The sequence below is a fragment of the Triturus cristatus genome, chromosome 7 (genome assembly GCF_964204655.1).
Source record: "Triturus cristatus chromosome 7, aTriCri1.1, whole genome shotgun sequence".
NCBI lineage: Eukaryota > Metazoa > Chordata > Amphibia > Caudata > Salamandridae > Triturus > Triturus cristatus.
Genome location: NC_140590.1, coordinates 580208784 through 580236083, shown reverse-complemented (window position 1 = coordinate 580236083; position 27300 = coordinate 580208784). Strand labels below are relative to the sequence as shown.

At 47.9% G+C, this 27300-nt stretch overlaps 1 protein-coding gene across 2 annotated transcripts in view; it reads left to right on the top strand.

Moving 5' to 3' along the window:
* The window catches only part of LUC7L3 (LUC7 like 3 pre-mRNA splicing factor), a 200642-nt gene that overhangs the window by 161849 nt on the left and 11493 nt on the right, over window positions 1–27300 (top strand). For both annotated transcript variants that reach the window (XR_014966556.1, XM_085617151.1), the window contains exon 9: window positions 15200–15351. Coding sequence is in view for 1 of the 2 variants with exons in the window: in XM_085617151.1 (XP_085473277.1) it covers window positions 15200–15351 (152 nt within the window). In the remaining variant the exon portion in view is untranslated. The remainder of the gene's footprint in view (window positions 1–15199; window positions 15352–27300) is intronic.

Genomic DNA, 27300 nt, shown 5'->3' with positions numbered 1-27300 from the left:
ATCGCCTGGGGAGGCAACTCTATCAGGCAGGTTGATCTCCATTGGATTAGATTGTACTGGAGGAGGGGGGATCGAACAGGGGCTGTCTGGCCTCGTTTCCACTCTTTTGCAATCTAAAATGGCCATTTTGATCGGTTCCATGGCCCGGGGCAAGAGAGTCAGAAGCCCTGCTTGGCTAGTTGGAGGGCCGTTGGTTGGATTTCCAATTATGTCTATAACATGTGGAGACAATGCTTTTTCTAGTTGTGGGCATGCTGGGAACATAGAAAGTCAATCGACCTCCTCCAGGCCTCCAAATCTATTGTAGGTTGAAAGGCCATTCCAGTGTAAAAGAGTATTCTTTTGCCTCATGGGATGGGTGTTCCATGGGTGGTGCTGCACCGAGGACCAGTTATCCGCTTGGGTATGCAATTGGCGTGGGGGGTAAAAATAGGATAGCGGCCTTGGTATGACTAAAGAATCTTCACTAGTTGGCCAGGAACAGATATGGTGCGCCGTATGTGGGTCTTCAAAAGTTACAACTACACAGTCCCCTTGCTTAGATTTCTTGGTTGGGCCCACCCAGGGTATTCTACGGACCATCATTACTCGGCTTCTTTTGCCATTGGGAATCGGTCTGTTGACGTTAAGCCAGTGCATAGTTTTATTTTTCAATGACCAGTGGTTTTCGTGTTGGTCAGTGCCAATCACAGGGACGCCTGTCAACACGACCACATAGTCATTGACCTCTGGTGGAAGGTCTATATAGCCTCCTCTAAAATTTTCTTTTGGACGAGGACCCTGGGTTTCGGCAGGCTGGGGTCTGGCGGATGCTACCAGGTTTAGATTTACTTTTCCAGGCTTAGAGTTCCGTGTGGGAATCTGCGGTTTGGTAGCCTGAGGTTTAGCGGTTATGGAAACTTGATCCACAGCCACAGTCCTCGACTTAGGAACAGGCCTTACAGCAACAGGTACTGGTGGGGGGTGCTGCTCAGCTTGCAAAACAGGGGCTGGCGAAAGTGGGTCAGATAAGGACACGCCCTGGTTTTCGAGACTTCTTAGGCCAAGAGTGGCCAGAGCAATAATGCTCTTCTCCATCTCGAGTAGATTGTTTTCTATCCTATACAATCTTAAGTCGAGTGGTGAGAGAAGTTTTTTTAATGTTTCCCAGACTTGATCTATAAATTCCTTATCATTCCTTCCCTGGTCTTGGTCTTGTACCTGCGCCCCCTCGTCTACTGGGGTGGTGTTGGCTGGACCCTCTCCCATACTTTGGCATACTGACTGTGTGCTCAAGGAACCCTCAGGTAAAGCATTACGTGCCTGAGTGTTGGTCATTGTGAGCTGGTGGGAGACTGCGACCTTTGCCTTTTTACGAGAGTAGGCTGAGCGTAATTGGCGTTTTCTTTTGGGTTGTGCACCACTAACACGGGAAGTAGTTGGGAATGCTTGGGAAAGGGGATTAAGGGTGGGGGTCTGGGCGTGAGAAGGTGCAGCGAAGCTTAGCTCTTCTGTAATGCGTGATTGTTCTAAGGGCGGAGTGAGGGTGGAAGTAATCGGGGGCTGGTGTAAATCAACCTGGGTGGTAATACTATTTGGGCGGGCAGGGCGTGCTGGAGTGACAGCAGAGGCTATATGTCCTAGGGATGATTTTTTCGAGAGGGCAATTACCTCGGACAGCCTACGTGCAGCTACCAATTCTAGGGATACCCGGGTTTGAAGTTTAGATATTTCTTCATCGATGGCTATATTTGTGCGGGTGATGAAGTCGTCCATAGGGCCACAGATTTGTAAACCACCTTTGGAGGCTTTGCTACGTGTCATCCTAGTACTCATGGTGCTTACAATGAGATCAGGGTCGTCATTCGACTTACTAACTAGGGAGCTTCAGTTTAAGCTAACCTGTCTCGGCACGATGATACCATAACAAGCAGGTTAGGAGCAATAAGGGGGGTGGGCCTGGGCCGTCCTCTGCCGGCCTCAAACGGCCCGCTCTTAGCCCGGTCTTCGCCCCAGCCGTTGCCCCGCGCGCGTCCCGCGTGCGCGTTGTCCACACAAGCTATGAAGGAAAAACAAGAGGAAGGGGCGGGAAGAGGACCAGCTGCGGCCGATCCACGCCGCTAGGAATGCTGGTCCTCGCAGTCCCGCCTCTACCCCTGTTGACCAGATGACAGCTTGCAAGGGGCGCGTTGGTGCTCAAAGCACGTGAAGGGAGGCAGAAAGGATGTTCCCCAGAGAGAGTCTAAGCCTACGAGCGGCTCCCGCGAAGCGGGGGCCGCGAGGCGTGGCGAAGTGGCCAGACAGCAACAACACAGGAGCAGCGCTTCTTTGCAGGAAGGGTCCCAAGGCTCACTCACTCCACACAGATTTTAAAGAGGAGGAGGAGGGGGCGGGAAGAGGACCAGCTGCGGCCGATCCACGCCGCTAGGAATGCTGGTCCTCGCAGTCCCGCCTCTACCCCTGTTGACCAGATGACAGCTTGCAAGGGGCGCGTTGGTGCTCAAAGCACGTGAAGGGAGGCAGAAAGGATGTTCCCCAGAGAGAGTCTAAGCCTACGACCGGCCCCCGCGAAGCGGGGGCCGCGAGGCGTGGCGAAGTGGCCAGACAGCAACAACACAGGAGCAGCGCTTCTTTGCAGGAAGGGTCCCAAGGCTCACTCACTCCACACAGATTTTAAAGAGGAGGAGGAGGGGGCGGGAAGAGGACCAGCTGCGGCCGATCCACGCCGCTAGGAATGCTGGTCCTCGCAGTCCCGCCTCTACCCCTGTTGACCAGATGACAGCTTGCAAGGGGCGCGTTGGTGCTCAAAGCACGTGAAGGGAGGCAGAAAGGATGTTCCCCAGAGAGAGTCTAAGCCTACGAGCGGCTCCCGCGAAGCGGGGGCCGCGAGGCGTGGCGAAGTGGCCAGACAGCAACAACACAGGAGCAGCGCTTCTTTGCAGGATTCCTCCAAGAGCCCACTCAACACGAAAGTTAGGGGCGTCCATGAGTTTCCTAGGGAACATTCCTTTAGAGGACATATGTAGAGCAGCCACATGGTCCACTATACATACATTTGCCAAACACTACTGTGTAGATGTACATTCAAAACAGCAGGCAGCTGTAGGACAGGCTGTTCTCAAGACCCTTTTTCAGAGTGCTGCAGCTGGCACAGGTAGCCGCCGCTAATGGAGGGACTGCTATGTAATCTATGCACAGATATGAATTCAGCAGCCCACATGCCTCGAACCGAATATGCTACTTACCAGTATGCATCTGTTCTTGGCATGTAGGGCTGCTGACATTCATATCGCCCACCCTCCTCCCCGGCGCCTGTAACGGCTGCAGCACTCAGACTTACTGTATAGCATGGTCATCACTTACTGTATCTACTTCATCACTGCCACAATGGCGAAAAACAATCTGAGGATGGAGAGGATGCCCATGCGCACTGTAGTCCAGGGGAGGAGCCACCTATCTCGTGATACTTCAAAGACTCTTCCAGGACAACAATGTGCAATCATCCGGACCCAACACTAGGCGGCGATCTATGCACAGATATGAATGTCAGCAGCCCTACATGCCAAGAACAGATGCATACTGGTAAGTAGCATATTCGTTAGGTTTCAGAGGGCATCTCTAAGGTGCCCTCTCTAGTGCTTTGTACATTAAATCCCACACTGGCATTAGTGCAGGTTTAATGTGCTGAGAAGTTTGATACCAAACTTCTCAGTCTTCAGTGTTGCCATTATGGTGTTGTGGAGTTCGTGTTTGACGAGCCCTCAGCACCATATACTCTTAAATGGCAGCACTGCACTTAGTGCCCAGGAATGGACCTGGGTACTGTAGGGGCACAGGGCTCATGCTCCTGTGCCCACACCACTGGCATAGGGCACCCAGCTAGAGGGGTGGCTGATGTTTGCCAGGGCAGTGTAGGTTGTGGGCATGGCACACATGGATGTGTGCCATGTCGACTCTTGGTTTTGTCTTGTACCCAGACACTCTTCCTGCAAGGGCAGTGTGTTTGTGTTAGGGTACAGGGCCTCTAAGGGTGGCACAATAAGTGCTGCAGTCCTTAGAGGCCTTCCCTGGTCACAAGGCCCTGGGTACCTAGGGTACCATTTACCAGGGGCTGACATGTTGCCAGGGTTTGCCAATTTGGTTTTTAGGTTTTAGGGAAGGAACATTGGCCCTGGGCACCTGATTGGCAGGAGTCCAGGGCACACTCAGTCAAAGTACATTCAGCAATTCAGAAAAAGTGGGGGCATACCATGCAAGAAAGATGGCACTTTCTCACAGGAATTGCCTGATGGATTTCAAGTGCAATACAATATTGTCATCAGGCGGCTGGGAGGCCGTTGAATGCACGTGTTCGGGCTCATTCTACAAGAGCAGTGTCCACCTCCACTGCTTTGTTTGCGGGAGTACCTATCCAGGATATCTGCAGAGCTGCTACCTGGAAGAGTACGCACACCTAAACCAGACATTACTGCCTTGATGCAGCTGCAGAGAAGGATGTGGCAGTGGGACAAGCAGTACTGAGAAACCTTTTCCAGTGACGGTGAGCCCTCTTTACCATCCCTCCTTCCTTTATTGGTTACATATGCACATTTTATTGTTATGTATTGTATTATATGCAAGTCTTGAAAGATTGTGTGTGTCTGTGTCTGTGTGTCTGTCTCAGTGTCTGTCTCGAGTGCTTTTTTCAAGGTACATACGTTGCCTGGTTCCAAGTCTTAAGTGACAAAAAATGTGCTATGATTTACTGCTCGCTATTCTGATTCAGGCATGTGGATGTATGAAAGATCCAATACTAGAGTACGAAAACAACTTACTTACCTGTAACTGTAGTTCTCCAGTATTGGAAGCTTTCATAGATTCACATGCGACCCATCCTCCTCCCCTGAGAGGCTCACCTTGGATTTAGCACAAAAGGTGAGCCCTCTTTACCATCAGTGCAGGAAAATCTGAGGGGCAAAATGTTCTCTCAGGAGTGTTCTAGAGGGTGAGAGGCTCTGATTGGTTCAGAGACAAATTTGGTCTCTCTTACATAACTAAGGGGGTGCTGTCGACCTAGGGGTCCAGAAACATGTCTGGTGTGACCACACCAGGGTTGGTAGGTTTTCAGGGAGCCCCTCTGAGCGCATGTTTCAATAAATCCCGCATTGGCATCAGTGTAGGTTTGAGGAGTAGTTTTGTACCAAACACTTGTGTGTTCAGAGAAACCGTCATAGTGCTGGGTAATTCGAGTTGTCTAGTTTCCAGCCCAAACACTCACCATAGCTTTCCTGTCACAATATTCAAGAATGGACCTGTGGTATAGTGCCCCCTGCCTTAGGGCTGTAACTCCTGCTAGAGGGGTGACTTACCTATACCTTAGGCAGTGCTAGTATGCATAGCACACAGGCAGCGTGCTATGTCAACGTTGTGATTTTTTGTCTGCACCAGCTCATGCATGCTGCTGTGGCAGTCTGCATGGCCTAGTTGAGAGGTCCCTTGGGGACCGTCTTCAGTCCCAGTGCCCTAGGTATCCAGGTACAGTTTACTAGAGACTTACAGGGGGCCTGAAGAGTCAATTGTGAAACGGTTTTAGGGAAGAACACTGGTACAGGCAACCTGGACAGCAGGGACCCAGTACTCTGCAGTCAGATGCATCAAGAGGCATTCAAAAAGTGGGGGTTACTGCAACAGGACCCCATTTACTCACATCATAACTTCTCTTAAAGATGCCTTAACTGTTTGTGAAGCAGCGCGTCTGTGGAAAAATGAATACTGAAAATAATCCCTTCATGCTGTGTTTAGTTTCTTTCAGAGACTTTTGCGTTATGGACGAATGTACTTTTAGAAAAAAGAAAAGAGGAAACAAGAATGAGAGAGGATTCCTTATTTGTGGCAGTTATGGAGAAGCCAAAATAAATTAGGAAGAAGGAAAGTTTTGACAGTCTGAAGTGCCTGGCAAACACGTTTTTATTCAAAAGACAGCCAAGCCCCTAGGAGAAGAGGTAAAAATCGAAGTCAGTGTTTCCAGGTGGACATTCAGAGCTTTAACTTTAATTTTGTGTAACCTGGCTGTTGGCTCTGTAGAAGTCCTGTCAAACATCAAAGAAAAGGATTTAATTTAAAGATCCTTTTTTGTGCCTAGGCCCATCTCCCCTACCTGGGCCTGGTCCTTTAGTGTTGAGGCACTTTGTGATTTTAAGACATTTGTTATTGATACAGCCTTCAGAGTACTCTTGTCTTTGAGCCAGCCTGTGCGCAACCTTGGTTTTAAGCAGAGGGGTGCAAGTCTGTTGGCTTGTTATCTTATGAAGTCTTCCTTCAGCTACTGAAGACTCTGTGTACTGAGGACGTTGAGTTGTCCATAACTCTCCTATTACTAGAGCTGTGTAAATGTCTTTCTTGAGGAACTAATCTCAGCATTACAGGCTGACTCAATCGGTTGTTTAGTCTCTGCAGAAGTTCCAGTTTGCTTTGATTACAAGCATTGCCTTCTTTCAGGCCAGATAGCAAAGTCTTTGATAGCTTAATTCCTTGGCAATCCTGAAGTGGCTTAAGTAATAACACGTCAGGATAACCGGGCTCCCCTTTTATTGTTCTAACAAAGATTATTTTTGTACGATTCTTCAGCTGCTCGAGCTTCCAACACATGTTGTAAATTTGGTTTCAAGATAATGGTTTCCCCCACTGGTGACCGTAAAGTACTTATACAAGTCTGAACTCTTAACAAGGTCTCTCTTCTGCATGCTTATTACGTCCGCAATTCAAGATTCACATGCACTCATAACTAAATATGTGCAAAGCAACAAGATTAAGAAGATTTGCTACGAATTGGTGTATTCAACTCGTCTGCAGTGACTAATACGAGTTGCTGTTCTGAACCATAACCATTTTTGCATAGCAGGCCAGTGCTCCTATTTCTAGCTGAGCTCTGACCATGATGGTAGCCCGAACGTTTGAGAATTTACATGCCCCTATGTGATCCAAAGTGACTACGATTGATAACAAGATAACACATTAATTACAGTATTCTGCAAGATGAAAAGGCCACATGGGGAAACAACGTGAAGAGGGTGTAAAAGAAAGTGTCGGGGGCAAACAAGGCATTTAATTCCCGGGTCACATGAAGTCTGTTGGAAGCACCGGGCATAGATAAACAGTGGAAAAGACCAGCAGCCATCTTGTGGTGGCAGTGTGCAATGGAGGTGGGGGGAATAAGGGGAGGGGGAGGCTCAGACGATAACCTGGCAGAGAAGACAGAAGACCATGAGGTAGGGGGCAAAGGCCAGTAATGACATCAGCCACTCCAGATACTCAAACATCGAACACGACTGGTGCTGGTCCTCCTGCATTGGGATACCAGACTCCTTTGCTGCACATACAATCAGAAAAGGGGAAGGAATCATTAGGTGGCAAGCTTTGCAAGGCAAAGGATTCTCCTGTGGATCCCCCTTGAAATATTGCAAGTTATCAACATCTGCACCTACATACTCATACTTATTGCCTGCTCATCTGTCATCTCCATTATCTCCCGTAGAAATGGGTGAGGAGGTATTCCGTGTCTGAATTCCGACACCTAGTTGGGTGTATTGCACAGGTTCCCTGTCTTAAGGTAGCTGTATGGAAGTTGAGCTGAACTTTGCTGGATGCAGACAGGTTGTATAGGCTCAAGTCCAGTGAGTCAGTGAGTGTAAGCCTGAACAGGCACCTCACTTAGCCGCCAATCCTGCAGAGATGGTGGAAGGAGCATGTTTCCACCTAGTCATATACTTCACAGGTGAATCTCCCCTAGGGCTCAAGTCAGACATTAAAAAAGGCCTGGTCAAGCTAAAATTTTACAGACTCCAGGGTTCAAACATTTTTTTTTTTTTTTTTTTAGAATTCTTTTTATTGACAGTTTTAAGAAATACAGTACAAACATGGTTGTTAATCAATGTGATTAGCAAATTAAATGACCTCAGCATACATCATTAACAGCTACTCCTCCCTGCTGTACTGACAATAAATGGGGTTCAAACAACGTTGACGGGGAAAAAAGCTTCAACTGTCTTTCCCAGATATAATGCAGTATCTACAGGTGAAAATATCAGTCATGGGGCAGGCAATACTAGCACCTGGGAGTGCCTATGTTATTTAGACATCTTCTCTTCCCACTGGCTGCATTTCCTCTGAGAGAACACCAGAGATAAAGCTAACATCAGAAAAAAGGAGCAGTAGGCAAAAGATGTCGAAAATAAATCTTAGTGAGATGAAAATAAAACTCCCCCAAAAAACTTGAGGAAATACAGGGTTGTTACAAAGTTGTGATCTGTCAAGTCGGGGCAACAAGAACTGAGGTAAAACAGAAAAGTGAGGGTGGATCCATTTTTCAGAAGTAAGCCCAATTCTCTGTTGATAAATCTTACCGACAGGCACTGGTTCAATTATTTGATGGTCTTCATTTTTCTTTTTTTGCTTTTAAGATCCAGCCTAGAGCACAGAATAATTCTTAGGGTTATGGATCTAGGAAGGAACCATTACTGAAGAAAGTTGTATGTGATGTGCGATGTCATAAGCGTTGCATTGAGAGAGTTATGGTTGTGTAGCTAATATTCAAATTGCTCTATAACACAAGGGTTACCCGAAGATCACATTGGCCCTGGGGTTTGAGTTATATAGCGAGAACAGTGGTGCCTAATACAAAGGGATGAATCATGCACTCAAAAAAGTTTTGTCTGCATTTAATAATATGTCTTACAAAAACAGTAAGTATTAGCCATTGGTAAAGAACAAAGGGAGGTGGACAAATGTGCCTTGTGCTCAAGCAGTAAGATACACACATGTAGTGTGCGAGTGTGTGTGTGTATATATATATTATGTTCGAGGCATGTGGGCTGCTGAATTCATATCTGTGCATAGATCGCCGCCTAGTGTTGGGTCCGGATGATGGCACATTGTTGTCCTGGAAGAGTCTTCGAAGTATCCTGGGATAGGTGACTCCTCCCCTGGACTACAGTGCGCATGGGCATCCTCAGATTGTTTTTTTCCGCCAGTGGGTTTGGATGTGCTTATCTTAGCTCAAGTTAGGAAAACTTTATTTAAGGCCAAAAGCCTTTAGGTATTGATGGTATTGTTCGCGTTCGGTATCGACAAATTATTATACTTATTCACACTCCTCGGACCTAGTTTCGGTCCGAACATCGATCGACGCTCGAGGATGGAATCGAGGACTCCCTTCAAGAGATGTCCTTTGTCATGCGAAATATCCACACGTCGATGTCCATCCGGTGTGTAACAAATGTTTATCACCGGATCATGATGAGTCCAGGTGTATGGCCTGCGCCCGGTTCCGGTCAAAGAAGACACTTCGGAATCGACGGGCGGCTAGATTGGAGGCCAAACAATCTGCGCCTAACCCGGTTAACATATTCAGCACCGAGGATGAATAAGTCGAGAGCGTCGAAGAGATAGACTCGAGCCATGCTTCGGAGCATGAATCCCGATCTGACGAGGATGATGAGGTGATCTTCGAGGACGAAGACGTCGTCGACTAGGTAGGAGACGACGATGAGGCCCTTGGGGCCGAGGAAGATAGCTCGGGCGAGGAGCTAGGCCAATCCGTCGATGCGGAGGCCGAAGGAGACAGTCTTGATAAGGCTCAGGTCGAGGGATCGCCTGCGGGCCTTACCCAAGATCAATCGGATCGTTCTACAGCCCCGCCTAAAGGCCCGGCTTCGAACATTTCAAAAGGGCCAACACTATCAAAAAAGACTGGATTCGATTCAGTGAAAGTGAAACTAAACACAGCACCGGTTAAATCGAAACCGAACGTGCAACTGGTTCAGGTCGGATCGAAGCCCTCCAATCCGTCGACACAGAAAAAGGACATCGGAGCCGACCAAAGACAGAAGGACTTCGGTACCGAGAAACCACAAAAGGGCTTCGGCACCGAGACGCAGAAGAAGGCCCTCGGTCCCGAGAAGACGCACCGGCCTATGGCACCGAAGGTTGGGGCACCAACCACCAAGGTCACAGTGGTCGATCCGACTACGTCAACACCGAAGAGTGCGGCGACTGCCAAAATATCGGATCAACAGGGCATCGATCCCAAACTTCGGATCGAAAACCCGAAGGCTGGGAAGAAACCGGAGACCGCGTCGAGACCTGTCTCCAAAGAGCCTATCGGTTCCAAAGCACCGTCTGCGTTCACGTTGCAGCAGGTGTCGGAGTCCCTAAAACGCATCGGGGAACAGGCAACCCTCGAACCAAAAACGGGTCCCGAACCACACACGGTCGCCAAAGCTCACTCGGCGCCGATCAAGTTTGGATTGCCGCCACCAGGGGCACCGAAGATGTTCGAACTTCGGAAGAGTGTCGAACAACCACGAACAGTGTCCACGGAAAGAACCGATGTCGAGGACTCGCAGGACCAGTTTATCGACGCCGACACTGGTAGGCTGTTCCGCAAGCGGAGAATTGTTCCAGAGAAGGATTTGGACTCATACAAGATTCCACTAAAAAGGAAACTGGCATCAGGTTCGACGCCAGTGCTTGTAGAAACATTCCAAACCTATCATCAGGAACCACCATCCTTTTCTCCTACACACTCGGAGGCGGATGCAGGAGAGGGCTATATTGGGGATGATACCCCTTATCCTGTGGATAATGACCCTGATGACCAACAGCAAGACCCAGATCAAGCATGGGAGACCCTACTGACCAGGGTGACCCACAAGATGCTCCTGACACTCATCTTTATAATATCAAACCGTCTCCCACTGAAGATACTGCTGCTCTTAACGCCCTCATTGAAAGGGCAGCTGCCAATCACGGAGTGGAACTCCATTCTGACTCTGTGGAGGAGGATTTCTTGGTGGACACGTTCTCCACATCTGAAAGAACGGTCAAGACACTACCAATGTTAAAAGGGGTTCTTAAACATGCGAAGGACATCTTTAAGGAAACGACCAGGGCGCGGGTATTGAACGCAAGAATAGAGCAGAAATACAAACCAGCACCCGGAGACCCAATGTACATTAGGGTTCAATTGCCGTTGGACTCCATGGTAGTTTCTAATGCTCGCAAGAGAGCTAACTCGCAGACTACGGGTGATGCTCCTCCTCCAGACAAGGAGACCAAAGTGCTAGAAACATCAGGCAAAAGGGTAGCGGCACAAGCAACAAACATCTGGCGCATTGCCAACACTCAGGCACTCCTGGCCCGATACGACAGGTCACACTACGATACACTAGAAACACTGCTGGAACACCTACCAGATGAATACAAAGAAGGAGCGGAGCTCCTCATCAGAGAGGGACAACTCATTACCAATGCGTCCATCAAATGCGCACTAGATGCAGCTGACACTGCAGCAAGGGCAATCAACACTAGTGTGATGTTGAGGAGGCACGCATGGCTGAGAATATCAGGCTTCAAACCTGAGATTCAAAATAATATCTTGAATCAACCAGTCAACCCAGACTTTTTATTTGGCCCCGAGGTTGACACTACACTGTAAAAGATTAAAAAGGACACAAACTGCGAAATCTATGGGGGCTCTACAGTCGCAGCAGTTTCGGAGTGGCTCCTTTCGTCTCCCCGGGAATAGAGGAGCAGCTGAGGTCAGGGGTCCCAGCAGCAGTACAGTAAAGGAGGTACCCAGAGTACCTATAATAAAAACAAGAGGGGTGGATACCGTGGATCCAGCACCAAAGGCAGAGGACGAGGACACAACAACGCCAGGTCCTCCGCCAATAGCAAACAGTGATGTCTTGTCACTGCCCCCCGCCCACATAACACCGGTCGGGGGGAGACTCCAACAGTTCCTGGCAGTCTGGAGATCCATCACCACGGACAGGTGGGTCAGAGAAATTGTCCAGTACGGTTATTGTCTAGAATTAACGTCCAATCCACCCAACATACCACCAAGACACCGTCCTATGTCCGCAGAGCACTTGACATTATTGCAGCAGGAAGTACTAAGTATGCTGCAGAAAGGAGCCATAGAGCTCGTGCCTATGGAACAGCGGGGGTCAGGGGTGTACTCTCTGTACTTCTTAATAACAAAAAAGGACGGGTCTCCACTAACTATACTAGACCTCCGCCCTCTCAACCAATACATTCTGTCAGAGCATTTTCATATGCTCACCCTCCAGCAGGTTCTGCCGTTACTCAGTCAAGGAGACTTCCTAGCAACACTAGATTTAAAGGATGCGTATTTCCACATACCCATACACCCATCACACAAAAAATATCTCAGGTTCACTCTTCAGGATCAGCATTATCAGTTCAAAGTACTCCCTTTCGGAGTAACAACAGCGCCCAGAGTCTTTACCAAGTGCCTAGCGACAGTGGCCGCACACTTAAGGAGACAGCACATTCACGTCTTCCCTTACCTGGACGACCGGCTTGTTCAGGCAAAGTCAGCCCAGCAGTGTGCCAGCCACATATCCCACACCATTCACCTTCTTCACAGTCTGGGATTCTCACTGAATTATCCAAAGTCACATCTCCAACCCGCCCACATACGGCAGTACCTGGGCGCGACTATAGACACTCTGGCTGCCAAAGCTCAGCCAAATTTAGCGAGAATCAACAGCATGCAACTGCTGATAAAAAAGTTCAGACCACAACACTCCCTTCCAGCGCGAGTGTTCATGCAGTTGATAGGCATGATGGCTTCCTGCATCTTCATAGTCCCGCATGCGAGACTACATATGCGCCCGCTTCAGGAGTGCTTGGCACGTCAATGGAATCAGACTCAAGGACAGTTGAAAGACCTAGTGTTGGTGAGCGGTCGGGCATACAACTCTCTGCATTGGTGGAATCCACAAAACCTTTGCAAGGGCCGACTGTTCCAAGAGCCTGTTCCACAGATAATACTGACGGCGGACACGTCTCTCCAGGGATGGGGAGCTCATGTACTCAATTACACAGTGCAGGGACTATGGACGACACAGCAACAGAAGATGCACTTCAACCTTCTGGAACTGATGGCTATCTTCCTGGCAATGAAGGCATTCAAAGTACACTTGTGCAACAAAGTCGTGTTGATTCGGACGGACAACATGACTGCCATGTACTACATACAGAAGCAGGGAGGAACACACTCTCCACAGTTGTCTCATCTGGCTCAGAGCATGTGGAAGTGGGCCATTCAGAGGAACATATTCCTCATGGCGGAACACCTCCCGGGCAAGGACAACCAGATGGCGGATCTGCTCAGCAGACACAGCCACCAAATGCACGAGTGGGAGCTACATCCATCAGTACTCCAACCGTACTTCCAGCAGTGGGGTCATCCAGAGATAGACCTATTCGCCACAAGGGAAAACGCAAAATGCCAAAGCTTTGCCGCCAGGTTTCCGCATCCACAGTCGCAGGGCAATGCGATATGGATGAACTGGTCAGGCACATTTGCGTACGCTTTTCCCCCAGCGCCATTAATACCGCTAGTGGCACGCAAACTACGGCAACACTCAATGACACTCATCCTGGTTGCTCCATTGTGGGCACGCCAGCCATGGTACACCACGTTACTAGAACTGTCCGTGGTGCCGCCTCAAAGACTGCGGCTAACACCCAAACTTTTAACACAGAACCATGGCGAAATTCAGCACCCAGATCCGCAACAGCTGAACCTGGCGATCTGGCTCCTGAAGTCTTAGAGTTTGGCTACCTAAACCTGCCTCCAGAATGTATGAATATCAAGGAGGCCAGGAGACCCACGACCAGAGCTTGCTATGCGGCTAAATGGAAAAGATTTGTTTTTTACTGTAAAAACAATGAAATTAATCCGCTGGATGCATCCATTCAGAACATCATCTGTTACCTGTTACACTTATACCGATGCAATCTGGCATACAACTCCATCCGTATACATCTAACCGCAATAGCGGCCTATCTTCAGAATAGGCAGCACCTCTCTTTATTCAAAGTGCCTGCCATCAAAGCCTTCTTAGAGGGACTCAAAAGAGTGATTCCTCCAACTCACCCACCGGCACCGGTGTGGAACCTGAATGTGGTCCTCACCAGATTAATGGGTCCACCTGTTGAACCTCTACATTCATGTGAGATTCAATTCCTCACCTGGAAAGTAGCCTTCTTAGTGGCAATCACTTCGTTGAGAAGAGTTAGTGAACTCCAGGCACTAACCATTCAAGAGCCATTCATACAGGTTCACGCAAACAGGGTCGTACTACGTACTAACCCCACTTTCATGCCTAAAGTGATATCGCAGTTCCACATGAATCAAACTATTGAACTGCCTGTTTTCTTTCCAAACCCACAAAATGTCGCGTAGAGAATGCTCCATACACTAGATGTAAAGAGGGCCCTCATGTACTATATAGACAGAACACAGGATTTTAGGAAAACAAAACAACTGTTCGTTGCCTTTTCTCCACAACACAAGGGCAACGCCATTTCCAAAGCAGGGATAGCCAGATGGATCGTTAAATGTATTCAAATTTGCTATGAAAAAGCTAAACGCACATTAACGATTCCTCCCAGAGCCCACTCAACACGAAAGTTAGGGGCGTCCATGGCTTTCCTGGGGAATATTCCTTTAGAGGGTAGAGCAGCCACATGGTCCACTATACATACATTTACAAAACACTACTGTGTAGATGTACATTCAAAACAGCAGGCAGCTGTAGGACAGGCTGTTCTCAAGACCCTTTTTCAGTCTGCTGCAGCTGGCACGGGCAGCCGCCGCTAATGGAGGGACTGCTATATAATCTATGCACAGATATGAATTCAGCAGCCCACATGCCTCGAACTGAATATGCTACTTACCAGTATGCATCTGTTCTTGGCATGTAGGGCTGCTGACATTCATATCGCCCACCCTCCTCCCCGGCGCCTGTAGCGGCTGCAGCACTCAGAATTACTGTATAGCATGGTCATCACTTACAGTATCTACTCCATCACTGCCACAATGGCGAAAAACAATCTGAGGATGGAGAGGATGCCCATGCGCACTGTAGTCCAGGGGAGGAGCCACCTATCTCGTGATACTTGGAAGACTCTTCCAGGACAACAATGTGCAATCATCCGGACCCAACACTAGGCGGCGATCTATGCACAGATATGAATGTCAGCAGCCCTACATGCCAAGAACAGATGCATACTGGTAAGTAGCATATTCAATATTTGTATATACAAATATAGAAGATAATATAAGGCAATCCGTTAAGTTAATGACGACATATTAAAAAAAGTGTTTTATATATGTACCCTGTATCCTCTGCACTTTTGTTTTTAGAAGCAGAGATAGTCAAAGAAGTCCTGATAGAGGAGAGAGAAAACATAGGTCTCGCAGTCGGGACAGAAGATCTAAAAGTCGGGATCACAGATCTCACAAGCACAGGAGCAAAAGTAGAGCGCGGGATCAAGAGAGAAAATCAAAAGAACGAGGTTGGTTGTTCACTTCATGTTTCTAACCTTGAAGTAGCATGAAGCTAATGTAAAATTCGCAGTTAACTGCAATGCATTGTGTGATTGCCAGTGTCTATTTTCTGCAGACTTTCGTTGTTGCTAGCCTGCCTGTATTATGTATATAGTGTGCCTTTTCAAAAACTGGTTTGAGCACCTTGTTTGCACGGGTGTAGCCATGTTTCTCTGGTGTTTGCACATCTGTTGTGATTAGCACAATTACATGCTTTATCGGTTATTGCAGACTTTATGAAGCTTTTCCTGAAGTAGAATACATATAAAAAAGAAAAAGGCAAGACAGATTTTCTTTTTGCTCTATACTCCGTTATGAACAACTTTATAAAAGGGTCATTAGTTGATGAAGTCTCATACAAGATTATACACTTGTAAGAAAAGAAAACGTAAACAAATCAATGAATAGGTGCATAAATTACAGAAATGTTGATGCAATCTGGCGTACTTAAAGTAACCAAAGACATTTTTGTACAATCAAATATATTAATTGTTAAACCCTCCGTACTTAATTACGTTGTATATTCATCAGCCAGTTACTGGTAATATATTCTCTTTCCACAAACAACCTCATTAATGGTTGTTCTTTTTGCCATTTATCTTTACATGTTTTTGTATTCTTTTGTTTGTCAGACTCTTGTACCTACCAAGTGTGCTATTTGTTCTACTTTATCATTTTTAAAAGTAGCACAGCAGACACCCAACTAATTTCCATGGGCAGAAACATTTACAAAACAGTAGTTTGTGTCTTGTTAAGTGAATTTCACATTTGCTAAATGCTATTACAGACTTGATGAATGTTTCTTTTGTGTAGTCCAGGAGAGGGTTATAGGTCGGAGTCATTGTAGTAGCCTAAAAATGAGCATAGAATTTTTTTATTTTACATCAATTTCTCTTTTAATAGGGTGTGTATCTTCCCATATCCACTCTGATTTGCAACGATTCTTATGATTTATTAAGCAAGTGATATATTTGCAATGTGAATGTTTTTTTTTTTTTTTTAAATTTGTTTATTGGGTTTCCACACAACATACAGATTGAGTCAGTGTATATTGCATCGTCTCCCAACAGTAATACATAACAATCAAACCGAAACCCCCCATGATGAATAAATTCATTACTTTGTTTGTGCATAGATACATTTTGGTGATCCTTCTTACATGTTAGTGCATGCTATTCACAGTTAGATTTATCCATCCCTCGTTAAAGTTGTGGCATCCTGATCTTTTGCCCATAGATATTGCACTAATGGCTCCCAAATGTCTTTCGGTTTTGACTTTGATGGAAGCTCCTCAGCATAGAGTTCGAGATTCTCCCTACAATACACAAGGTCTTTAATCCAGTGATCTCTTCGAGGTGCAAGCGAGCCTTTCCATGTCATTGCCACTCTTCTCTTAGCCATCAATAGAGCCACTCTTAAAAATTTGCCAATGGTGCCCTTCAATTGTGATGTGACATTCAGCAGACCGCTGTGAGGTGTACAAGGTATAGTAACACTGGACATCACCCCGATCTTTTCAGTCACCCTTCCCCCAAAACTCGGCCACCTGGTCACACTCCCAGGCCAGATGCCAGAAATCCGCGCCAGCCATCCCACATCTTTTACAGTTATCGTTATCCCGAAGACCGCATTTAAACAGTTTGACTGGTGTGTGATACGCCTGGTGCAGATACTGAAAATGAATTATGCGTAAGTAGCCATTTGACGTATATGCACCAGTAAGCTTACACCATTCCCACTCCTTGTGTGTGAGTGGAGGATTCAGTCTTGTGTTCCATCTATCTTTGCTTACATGGTTCCCTGTAACTTTCTCTTCCCTGGCTGCCCTGTATAACTTTGATATCAGCTTATGGCGTGTGGGACTTACCAGGAGGAGTTGTAGTGTCTGCAATGTCTGGGGCTCATCCGGAAAGGTGGGGTAATGTGCCTGCATTGCCTTCTTTAGTCTATGGAAAATGAATAGAAAGGGCAGCGAGCTGTTTTGGACATATCCCATTTCTTCATCCGTGATGAAACTGCCGTTAGGGAACAGATCCTGCATAGTGTCTATACCTGCCCGTGCCAACGTGAACATATCGCCCGCCTCTTTCTTCACTGACCGTGCAGCATGATGTGCCAGCAGGAGTGATGGGGCATACAGCGGAAGTTTCGTGGCCAGACGGCCAATATCCTGCCAGGCTGCAATGGTGGGATTCAGTGTGTTAAATTCTTACTTTGGAGTGCCTCTACGAGTGTGCGATAATATACATTTGAGTGGGATCGGGTGTGCATCCCCGTCTTCCACTGCATTATGCGTTATAAAGTTGTGGTGGCAGCGACAGGAATAGACATATTGCGCTTGCTCGCAGAGATAATATAAATACATGTCAGGCACGTTAAATCCACATTTGTCATAGTCCATTGTCAGGCATCCAGGCTCACCGAGCTTGTTTTCCTCCCCATATCAGTCTCACCAGCAGCAAGCGTATCGTTTTGAAAAAACTTTAGTTTTATTGTTATGTTACTGAACAGGTACAAAAAACGGGGCAAGATAACCATCTTTATCAGGGCAATGTGGTCCGCCAGGGACAATGGCATCCTTGACCAGCGGTCTACTTGCTGCTCAAGTTTGTCGCATGCAACCCTGTAATTCTCCTGTATGACTATCTGGATTCCGATGTACCCACACCCCTAAATACTTGACAGGGTCAGATGACCACACAATGGGGAAGTCCAGAGCATGAGTCTCTGTACACTGTCAACGGGACCACAAGTGACTTGCTCCAGTTGACATTAATCCCTGTGAAGTACCTGAATCTGATATACTCCCACAGTATAGGCGCTAGATATACCCGCGGTTCACGGACAAAGAGCAGCATATCATCTGCATATAGTGAGATGCTAACGGGCCTATGTATAAAGCATAATGCAACTTCCCTGTGCCTTTACCTGATAATGCAAGCCAATGGTTCCAGAATTAAGGAAAAAATAATCTGAAGATGGCGACCAAAGGTAGGAGCTTCCAGAGGAAGCATGACAACGTAACAAGCAGGGACCAAATGGAGGTCTGTCGATGCCCATCCACAACAAAAATGAAAGAGAGAAGGAAAAAAGTTATCTGAAAGAGACAGTTAGTTATAGATTCCTTACCTTAGAATTACTCTGGTGCCTCTTCTCCCTCTTCTTGGGCTTCGACCTACCCAAAGACTTCAAGGACGTAAAGTGCGAAGAGGTGTGGGGGCTCCGCGACAGGTCTCGAGGCCTTCCCCTTGAACGAGACCGGGAGTGAAGCAGAGCCAACCGCAGCTTCTCCAAGAGCTTTCGGGACCGCTGACGCAAAGACTTAGGATTCTTGGCCTGGCAGTCGAAGCACTCGAAAAAGAGGTTGCCAAAACACCAAAAATGTTTGTCAAAAAGTGACTAAAGGGGTAGCTCTCTCCGGATCTGCGCTAGGCTGGCGCGGAAAAAGTAAGGACTGACGGTTGCGCACAGGAGCGGCATCTAAGTAGACATCGCAACATCATCCCGGCGACCACGACAGGCGCGGAGTCAACCGACGCGCAGGGGTACTGCTAAGAAAAAATTCTACGGCTCCAGCCTAACGCAAGGGGGTAATTTGAAGATAATGAATCTATAGCTAACCTATGTCTCTTACAGATGCATCTTTACCAAAGGTAAATAACTTGTTCGAGGCATATGAGCTGCAGATCACACACTGAGGATAAGATCGCCATCTGGTGTTGGGCTCGGATGATTGCAGGTTGTTGTTGTCTTCGGAAGAAGCCTTTGGTCACGAGGTTGGTGACTCCTCCCCTGGACAACAGTGCGCATGGGCATCCACTCCATCGGCAGATTGTTTTTTTCCGCCATTGGGTTCGGATGAACTTTTTTCCGCTCCAGCAGAAAACTTCCAGCAATCGATTTAACTCTTTAATCTTCATTCCATCGACGTCGACATCAACTCGGACCGGTTCCGGAAGCGGCTGATGGACAGGACACCCTTCAAAAAATGCCCCCAGTGTGGAGCGAAGTTCCCCCACAGTGACCACCACGAGGTTTGCAACCTCTGCCTGTCGCCGGAACACAACGAGTCCACCTGTCCAGCTTGTTCCGCTTTCCGTTCGAAGAAGACCCTCCGGGACCGAAGAGCTCGACGCCATATTATGGCCAAACCAGCTCCAGAACCGGAGGACATCTTTGCTCAAGATGTTCCCGAAGACGACACCGAAGATCTCGAGATCGTGTCCGAGGCCGATGATTCCGATGACCTCATCACTCCAGGGCAGCGTGTGAGTACCACCCCCCCTGCCCCTGCCCCATCCAAAAAAGCATTGGTCAAGACTCCGCCAGCTGGGCCCAGTCGCGACCGGAAATCCTCTTCAGAAGCCCCGCCCTCGGGCCCGGCTCCGAAGACATCTAAGCCTGTGGGTGGCTCGGGCTCGAGCAAACCTCACCTGATTGTGCCTTTAACACCCTCGGCACCCAAACACCCACTGTCGGCACCGAAACAGGCTCCAAGACCGAAATCTCCTTCGGCACAGAAACGTTCCTCGGCACCGAAGTCTCCACCGGCACCGAGACGTTCTTCAACATCGATGCCTGAAAGTCCATCGGCACCGAAAACTCAGTCGGCACCGAAAACTCAGTCGGCACCGAAAACTCAGTCGGCACCGAAAACTCAGTCGGCACCGAAAACTCAGTCGGCACCGAAAACTCAGTCGGCACCGAAAACTCAGTCGGCACCGAAAACTCAGTCGGCGCCGAAAACTCAGTCGGCGCCGAAAACTCAGTCGGCGCCGAAAACTCAGTCGGCGCCGAAAACTCAGTCGGCGCCGAAAACTCAGTCGGCGCCGAAAACTCAGTCGGCGCCGAAAACTCAGTCGGCGCCGAAAACTCAGTCGGCGCCGAAAACTCAGTCGGCGCCGAAAACTCAGTCGGCGCCGAAAACTCAGTCGGCGCCGAAAACTCAGTCGGCGCCGAATAAATCATCGGCGCCGAAAACTGCGTCCCCGCCGAAACAAGCTCATAAAGACCCGAAGCGGACATCACAGACACCACCTTCGGAGCCAGATGAACTTTTTCGACCAGATCCTACTCAGAAGCAGATCTACATCAATCCTAACACGGGACATGTGACTGCCATCCCATATAAAAAGCGGAAGCTGGACACTACACCTCCCCCAGCTCCCATACGGAAAAAGGACTGTGCTACTTCACCACTTCGTCCTTCCTCTCCTGTTTTACCTCCTAACCCGTCCCCCCCCCCCCCTCCTCCTGATTCTCCTTTACCTTTACCTTTACCATCTCCCTATCATTCACCTCCTCCACAGGAAGATAATGATGACTTAGGGGGAGGGGCGGACCCTGATTTATTTAATGATCCTGTTGATCCAAACGACCCTTTTACGTTCCCAGACCCAGCACCCATGGATGACTGGTCTTACCCTATACCTGACATGCCTGACCCCACTACCTACCCCTCCAAGCCCTCCCCTCCTGATGACCACCTAGGGTTCGGCCAACTTATAAATAGGGCAGCAACATTCCACGGCGTTACAATGCACTCAGACGCCCTTGAAGAGGACTTTCTCCTTGATACCTTTGAGCAGTCACAAAAGACTGTTCACATACTGCCCATGATCAAAGGGGTTATAAAGCATGCTACTGAAGTCTTTAAGGACCCTGTTCGAGCTAGGGTTCTCAACCCACGCATCGAAAAAAAGTACCGACCAGCCCCGCAAGACCCTGCATACATTAAGGCCCAGCTCCCTTTAGACTCCCTAGTCGTATCAAATGCCAGGAAGCGCGCTAACTCACAGACAACTGGAGAAACGCCTCCCCCAGACAAAGAGTCTAAACTTTTAGAAGCCTCGGGCAAACGGGTCGCCGCGCAGGCGGCTAACCATTGGCGTATTGCGAATACCCAGGCCCTGTTAGCCAGGTATGATAGAGCGCATTATGACCAACTTGAGGACCTTATGCAACATCTGCCTGAACCTTTTAAGTCCCAGGCCTCTGACCTCATCCAAGAAGGCAAATTAATATCTAATGCCTCCATTAAATGCGCCTTAGATGCAGCAGACACTGCTTCTAGAGCGGTCAATACTAGCGTCTTACTCAGACGACATGCCTGGCTCCGTATTTCCGGTTTTAAACCGGAGGTTCAAACCGCAATTCTAGCTCAACCTTTCAACCAAGAGCAGCTATTTGGCCCTGCAGTGGATACTGCATTAGAAAAAATGAAAAAGGATAATGAAACTGCCAAGTCTATGGGAGCACTGCAGTCTCATCAAAACCGGGGTTCCTTTCGTCGCTCCTTTTATAGAGGAGGCTCCAAAAACACATCAACTGAGACCACGTCCACCTTTAAAAATTCTGGACAAACATCCCCTAACAGAGGTTATTTCCGGGGAGGTTATAGGGGAAACAATAACAAAGGTCGAGGGCGGGGCAACAACAACAACACCCGCACCTCACCAGCCACCAAACAGTGACTTGCCACCACTCCCCCCAGACCATTCCACTCCGGTCGGGGGGCGACTCCAACAATTCCTGCCTGTCTGGACTTCCATCACCACAGACAGGTGGGTAAGACAAATTATCCAGTCTGGCTACTGCCTCGAACTCATACAATCCCCCCCAAACATACCGCCCAAACAACGTCCAATGTCCTCGCATCATCTCTCTCTCCTCAAACAAGAAGTTCAATCCCTGTTACAAAAACATGCGATAGAACCAGTCCCCCTTCAACATCAGGGAAAAGGGGTATATTCTCTATACTTCCTCATTCCCAAAAAGGACAAAACACTAAGGCCCATACTGGATCTCAGACTACTAAACCAGTATATACATTCGGATCATTTTCACATGACCACTCTCCAACAAGTCCTCCCACTTTTACAACAGGGAGACTTCCTCGCCACATTGGACCTCAAGGACGCATACTTTCACATCCCTATGCATCCCGCTCACAGAAAATATCTACGATTTGTGGTAGATGGGCAACACTATCAATTTACAGTTCTCCCATTCGGAGTAACAACAGCACCCAGAGTGTTCACCAAGTGCCTAGCAGTCGTGGCAGCGCATCTCAGAAGACAACAGATCCATGTCTTCCCCTATCTGGACGATTGGCTCATAAAAGCCAATACATACCAAAAATGCGTTCTCCACACTCATCGCACGATTCAAACTCTCCACGATTTGGGATTCACTATCAACTACCCCAAATCCCACCTACAACCTTCCCACTTACATCAGTATCTAGGAGCAACCATAGATACATCCAAAGCCATTGCCTATCCCAGCACAGCCAGGATAGCCAGTATACAAAATCTCATCTCTCAATTTCAAACTCATCCATCTCTTCCAGCAAGAGTGTTCATGCAGCTCCTAGGCATGATGGCGTCATGCATCTCCATAGTCCCACACGCACGACTTCAAATGCGTCCCTTACAGGAATGCTTAGCACAACAGTGGAACCAAGCTCACGGACAACTTACCGATCTGGTGTTGGTGGACAGTCGCTCACTTCGATCACTGAAATGGTGGAACACCATCAACCTGTCCAAAGGGAGACCGTTCTTACAGCCTCTTCCACAAGTTGTGCTAACTACAGACGCATCTCTCACGGGGTGGGGAGCCCACCTCCTTCACCATACCACTCAGGGCAGATGGACCAGCCAACAAAAACTGCTCCACATCAACCACCTGGAACTCTTAGCAGTGTTCCTAGCACTAAAATCCTTTCAAATTCACCTAAAGAACAAAACTGTCCTCATACGCACAGACAACATGACGACAATGTATTATATACAGAAACAGGGAGGGACACACTCTCTCCAACTGTCCCAACTGGCACAGCAAATCTGGAGATGGGCAATTCCCCAAAACATCTACCTGTTAGCAGAACATCTCCCAGGGATCCACAATCAAGTGGCCGACCTCCTAAGTCGCCACACACAACAGATCCACGAATGGGAACTACACCCCAAGGTTCTACTCCCCTTCTTCCAAAAGTGGGGACAACCAGACATAGACCTGTTCGCCACTCCCGAAAACACAAAATGCCCAACCTTCGCCGCCAGGTTTCCACACCCACAGTCGAAGGGCAATGCCCTATGGATGAACTGGTCAGGCAGATTTGCGTACGCCTTTCCGCCTCTCCCACTAGTTCCATTTGTGGTACGCAAACTGAAACAACAGTCACTAACACTAATACTAGTGGCTCCCACTTGGGCACGTCAACCGTGGTTCACCACACTTCTGGAACTATCTTTAGTTCCACATCAAAAGCTACGCCTCTCCCCGGATTTATTAACCCAGAACCATGGAGAAATCAGACACCCAGATCCTCAAACACTGAACCTAGCGATCTGGCTCCTGAGGTCCTAGAGTTCGGTTACCTCAATCTCCCTCCAGACTGTATGAATATCATAAAGGAAGCCAGACGACCTACTACTAGAGCGTGTTATGCCGCTAAATGGAAACGATTTGCCATCTACTGCGCTAATAATGACATACATCCATTGGATGCTTCCATCCAAAACATCATTTGCTATCTACTACACTTGCAAAGATGCAATCTAGCGTATTCCTCTATACGTTTACACCTAGCAGCCTTGGCAGCCTACTTGCAAAATAGGCAACACCTGTCCCTTTTTAAGGTACCAGCCATCAAAGCGTTTATGGAAGGTCTCAAAAGAATTCTTCCCCCAAGATTGCCACCTGCCCCAGTGTGGAATCTCAATGTGGTTCTAACAAGACTCATGGGTCCCCCATTTGAACCTATGCACAAATGTGAATTGCAATTCCTAACATGGAAGGTAGCCTTCCTTATCGCAATCACTTCCCTGCGCAGAGTAAGTGAAATACAAGCCCTTACACTTGAGGAACCTTTCTTACAACTACACCGTAACAAAGTGGTTCTTAGGACAAACCCTAAATTTCTTCCAAAAGTGATTTCCCCTTTCCACCTTAACCAATCAGTAGAACTACCGGTCTTCTTCCCAAATCCAGACTCGGTAGCTGAAAGGGCCCTACATACCTTAGATGTTAAAAGAGCCTTGCTTTATTACATCGACAGGACAAAACCTTTTCGAAAGACAAAACAACTCTTTGTTGCTTTCGCGCCACCACACAAAGGCAACCCGATCTCCAAATCAGGAATAGCCCGGTGGATAGTTAAATGCATCCAAATATGCTACCTCAAGGCTAAACGTACACTTACAGTTCCCCCTAGGGCGCACTCCACGCGTAAAATAGGGGCTTCTATGGCCTTCTTAGGCAATATTCCCTTAGAAGACATTTGCAAGGCAGCCACATGGTCTACCACGCATACCTTCACTAAACACTATTGTGTTGACGTGCAGGCCAAACAACAGGCCTCCGTGGGCCAGGCTGTCCTAAAAACTTTATTTCAAGCTGCTGCAACGGATACAGGCGACCACCGCTAAGGGGAGCACTGCTGTATAATCTATCCTCAGTGTGTGATCTGCAGCTCATATGCCTCGAACGGAATATGCTACTTATCAGTATGCATCTGTTCTTGGCATGTAGAGCTGCAGAGTCACACACGCCCGCCCGCCTCCCCGGGACCTGTATCTGTTCCAGCATCCGTCTTACTTAGACATTACACATGGACATCCTTTCTTTCTTTTCTATATACTCCATCTTTTCCCATCATGGCGAAAAACAATCTGCCGATGGAGTGGATGCCCATGCGCACTGTTGTCCAGGGGAGGAGTCACCAACCTCGTGACCAAAGGCTTCTTCCGAAGACAACAACAACCTGCAATCATCCGAGCCCAACACCAGATGGCGATCTTATCCTCAGTGTGTGACTCTGCAGCTCTACATGCCAAGAACAGATGCATACTGGTAAGTAGCATATTCCTTTCTGAATACATGAATAACTTTTTCACAAATGTAAGATTTGTTATTTAATTCTACCTGCAGGTGGTTCTGTCCGTACTTCAAAGAATGACAGGAAAAGAAATACCTTGTGCGGTTACACTGTACTTTAAGCAAAGCCTGTCAAATATATTGTAACTAATAGGCCTCTGTAGCTTGCCATAACTCTTTTACGGCCATAGGATGTTTTTGTGCATCTATGAGATACCCACAGCCTTTATTTAATTTGTTAGTTTTTGATAGGATTTGCCTTTCTGCCAAATTTTACTAGATTTTGCTGGCTCCTACTAAAACCTAACTGGTTTGTTTGCGTCATGAGAGGAATTCTCCAGAAAGGATATAAGATCCCTGATTTTTGTTTAAATCTTCTTTATTAACATTTTGCACATTATTAATAAAGCATATAATCAGTGCAGCGATAATGCATCAAGTGGAAGAAAACAGAAAAATGATTGCCAATAGCACGATGCACAATACCCAGTAGCAAGAGAGAAAACAGAGATGTGGATTTTGGGGAGTACTTCAAACCATGAATTAATATCCCAGGGAGGGCAGAGCAGTGCTGGTGAGTTACGGCACCGGGTAGCATGTAAAAGAATTGGGTATAGTGCAGTTCAAACCCAACTGGGGAGATAGGGCACAACAAAATGAGGACAACATAAGTCAAGGAGGGGAAGGGGGGGTGGAGTCACCTGCTGCCGTATCTAGCATAGCTGGGGGGTGCCAAAAACTACCAGGACCTGGTGACAATGATGCTCTGAGACAGAAGGGCTAAGGCAGCTCAGGTGTCAGCACTACCCTACACTCCCGCCGGCGGGGAATGTATCCTGAGTAACGACCCCATGTAAATTACTTGGGTCTCCTGTACCAGTGACCATCTCCTGGAGCTTGGAAACTATCGTGTCCCACTGAGGCGCTAGGGGGAATGTACGAACTCCAAGCAGGCCCTCGATACGCAGCGCCACACCCTCCGCCTCAGACCAGTTAAGCTGGGATCGGCGCCAGGCAAGTGGGTGGGGCGACAGAGGGGATTTCCATCGCCTGGTGATCAAACGTTTGGCTGTTATTAAACCCAGTTCTAGAAATCGTATGGCAGCTCTATATTTTTGTTTCGGCTGAAGACGTGCAGCACATGGGCCTCTCAATTAGGAGGAATGGTGCAGGAGGTGCAAGTTGTGAGGGTGACCATCACATTATTCCAATAGTCAGTCAGGACCGGGCATCACCAAAGCAAATGGAGAATGTCTGCATCTAACTGCCGGCATCAGGGACAAGCCACATCAGTGCGAAGGAAGTACCTGTTGATTTGAGTTGGAGTAAGGAAGGCCCGGTGTAGTACAAAGAATTGAATTTGTTTGAATCATTGGTTACGGGGGACGTAGGTCGGGCTGCCCCTACAACCGCCCATTCTTTATTTGTAAACTCCCTCTCCAGGGCCCCCCTCCCAATGAAGTCGAAGTTGAGTGAGGTCCACCTCCGTGTGATGTCGAAGAGAAGATGCGAACCAGCGTGTGAGATGTCCTCCTGTCCCCATCGCATGAAGGTATTGCAAAGTGTGATGCGTGGGAGGTTCCTGAGTGAGTTTACCCGATTGTTAGAAATGGGATCTCTGGTTGGCTAAGGCTTGCACCAAAGCCAGGCAGAGACCACCACTCTAGTCAGGGCAAGGGAGTTACACGCCAAAGATAACCCCTGCTCACCCCCATGTTAGCTTGGCACGAGCAGTCAGGCTTATCCCGGTGGCAATGTGTAAAGCATTTGCGCAACACACACCAACAACCTACTAGGCGCGGCACAAAAAGAACTCCACACAAGGTTATATATAAAAATAGCCTTTGTATTATCATAAAACACATTGATAGTAATCACACAATATACACTGTGCCAACTGTCACTGGGCAAAATTTACAGGGGATTATATACACACATGACAGGCCCACGTGGGCTACTGTCAGAATCATCACTTAGTAAAGATAATAAATGTAGACATATAATAAACGTAGAACACAACCAGTAATTATTGGCAA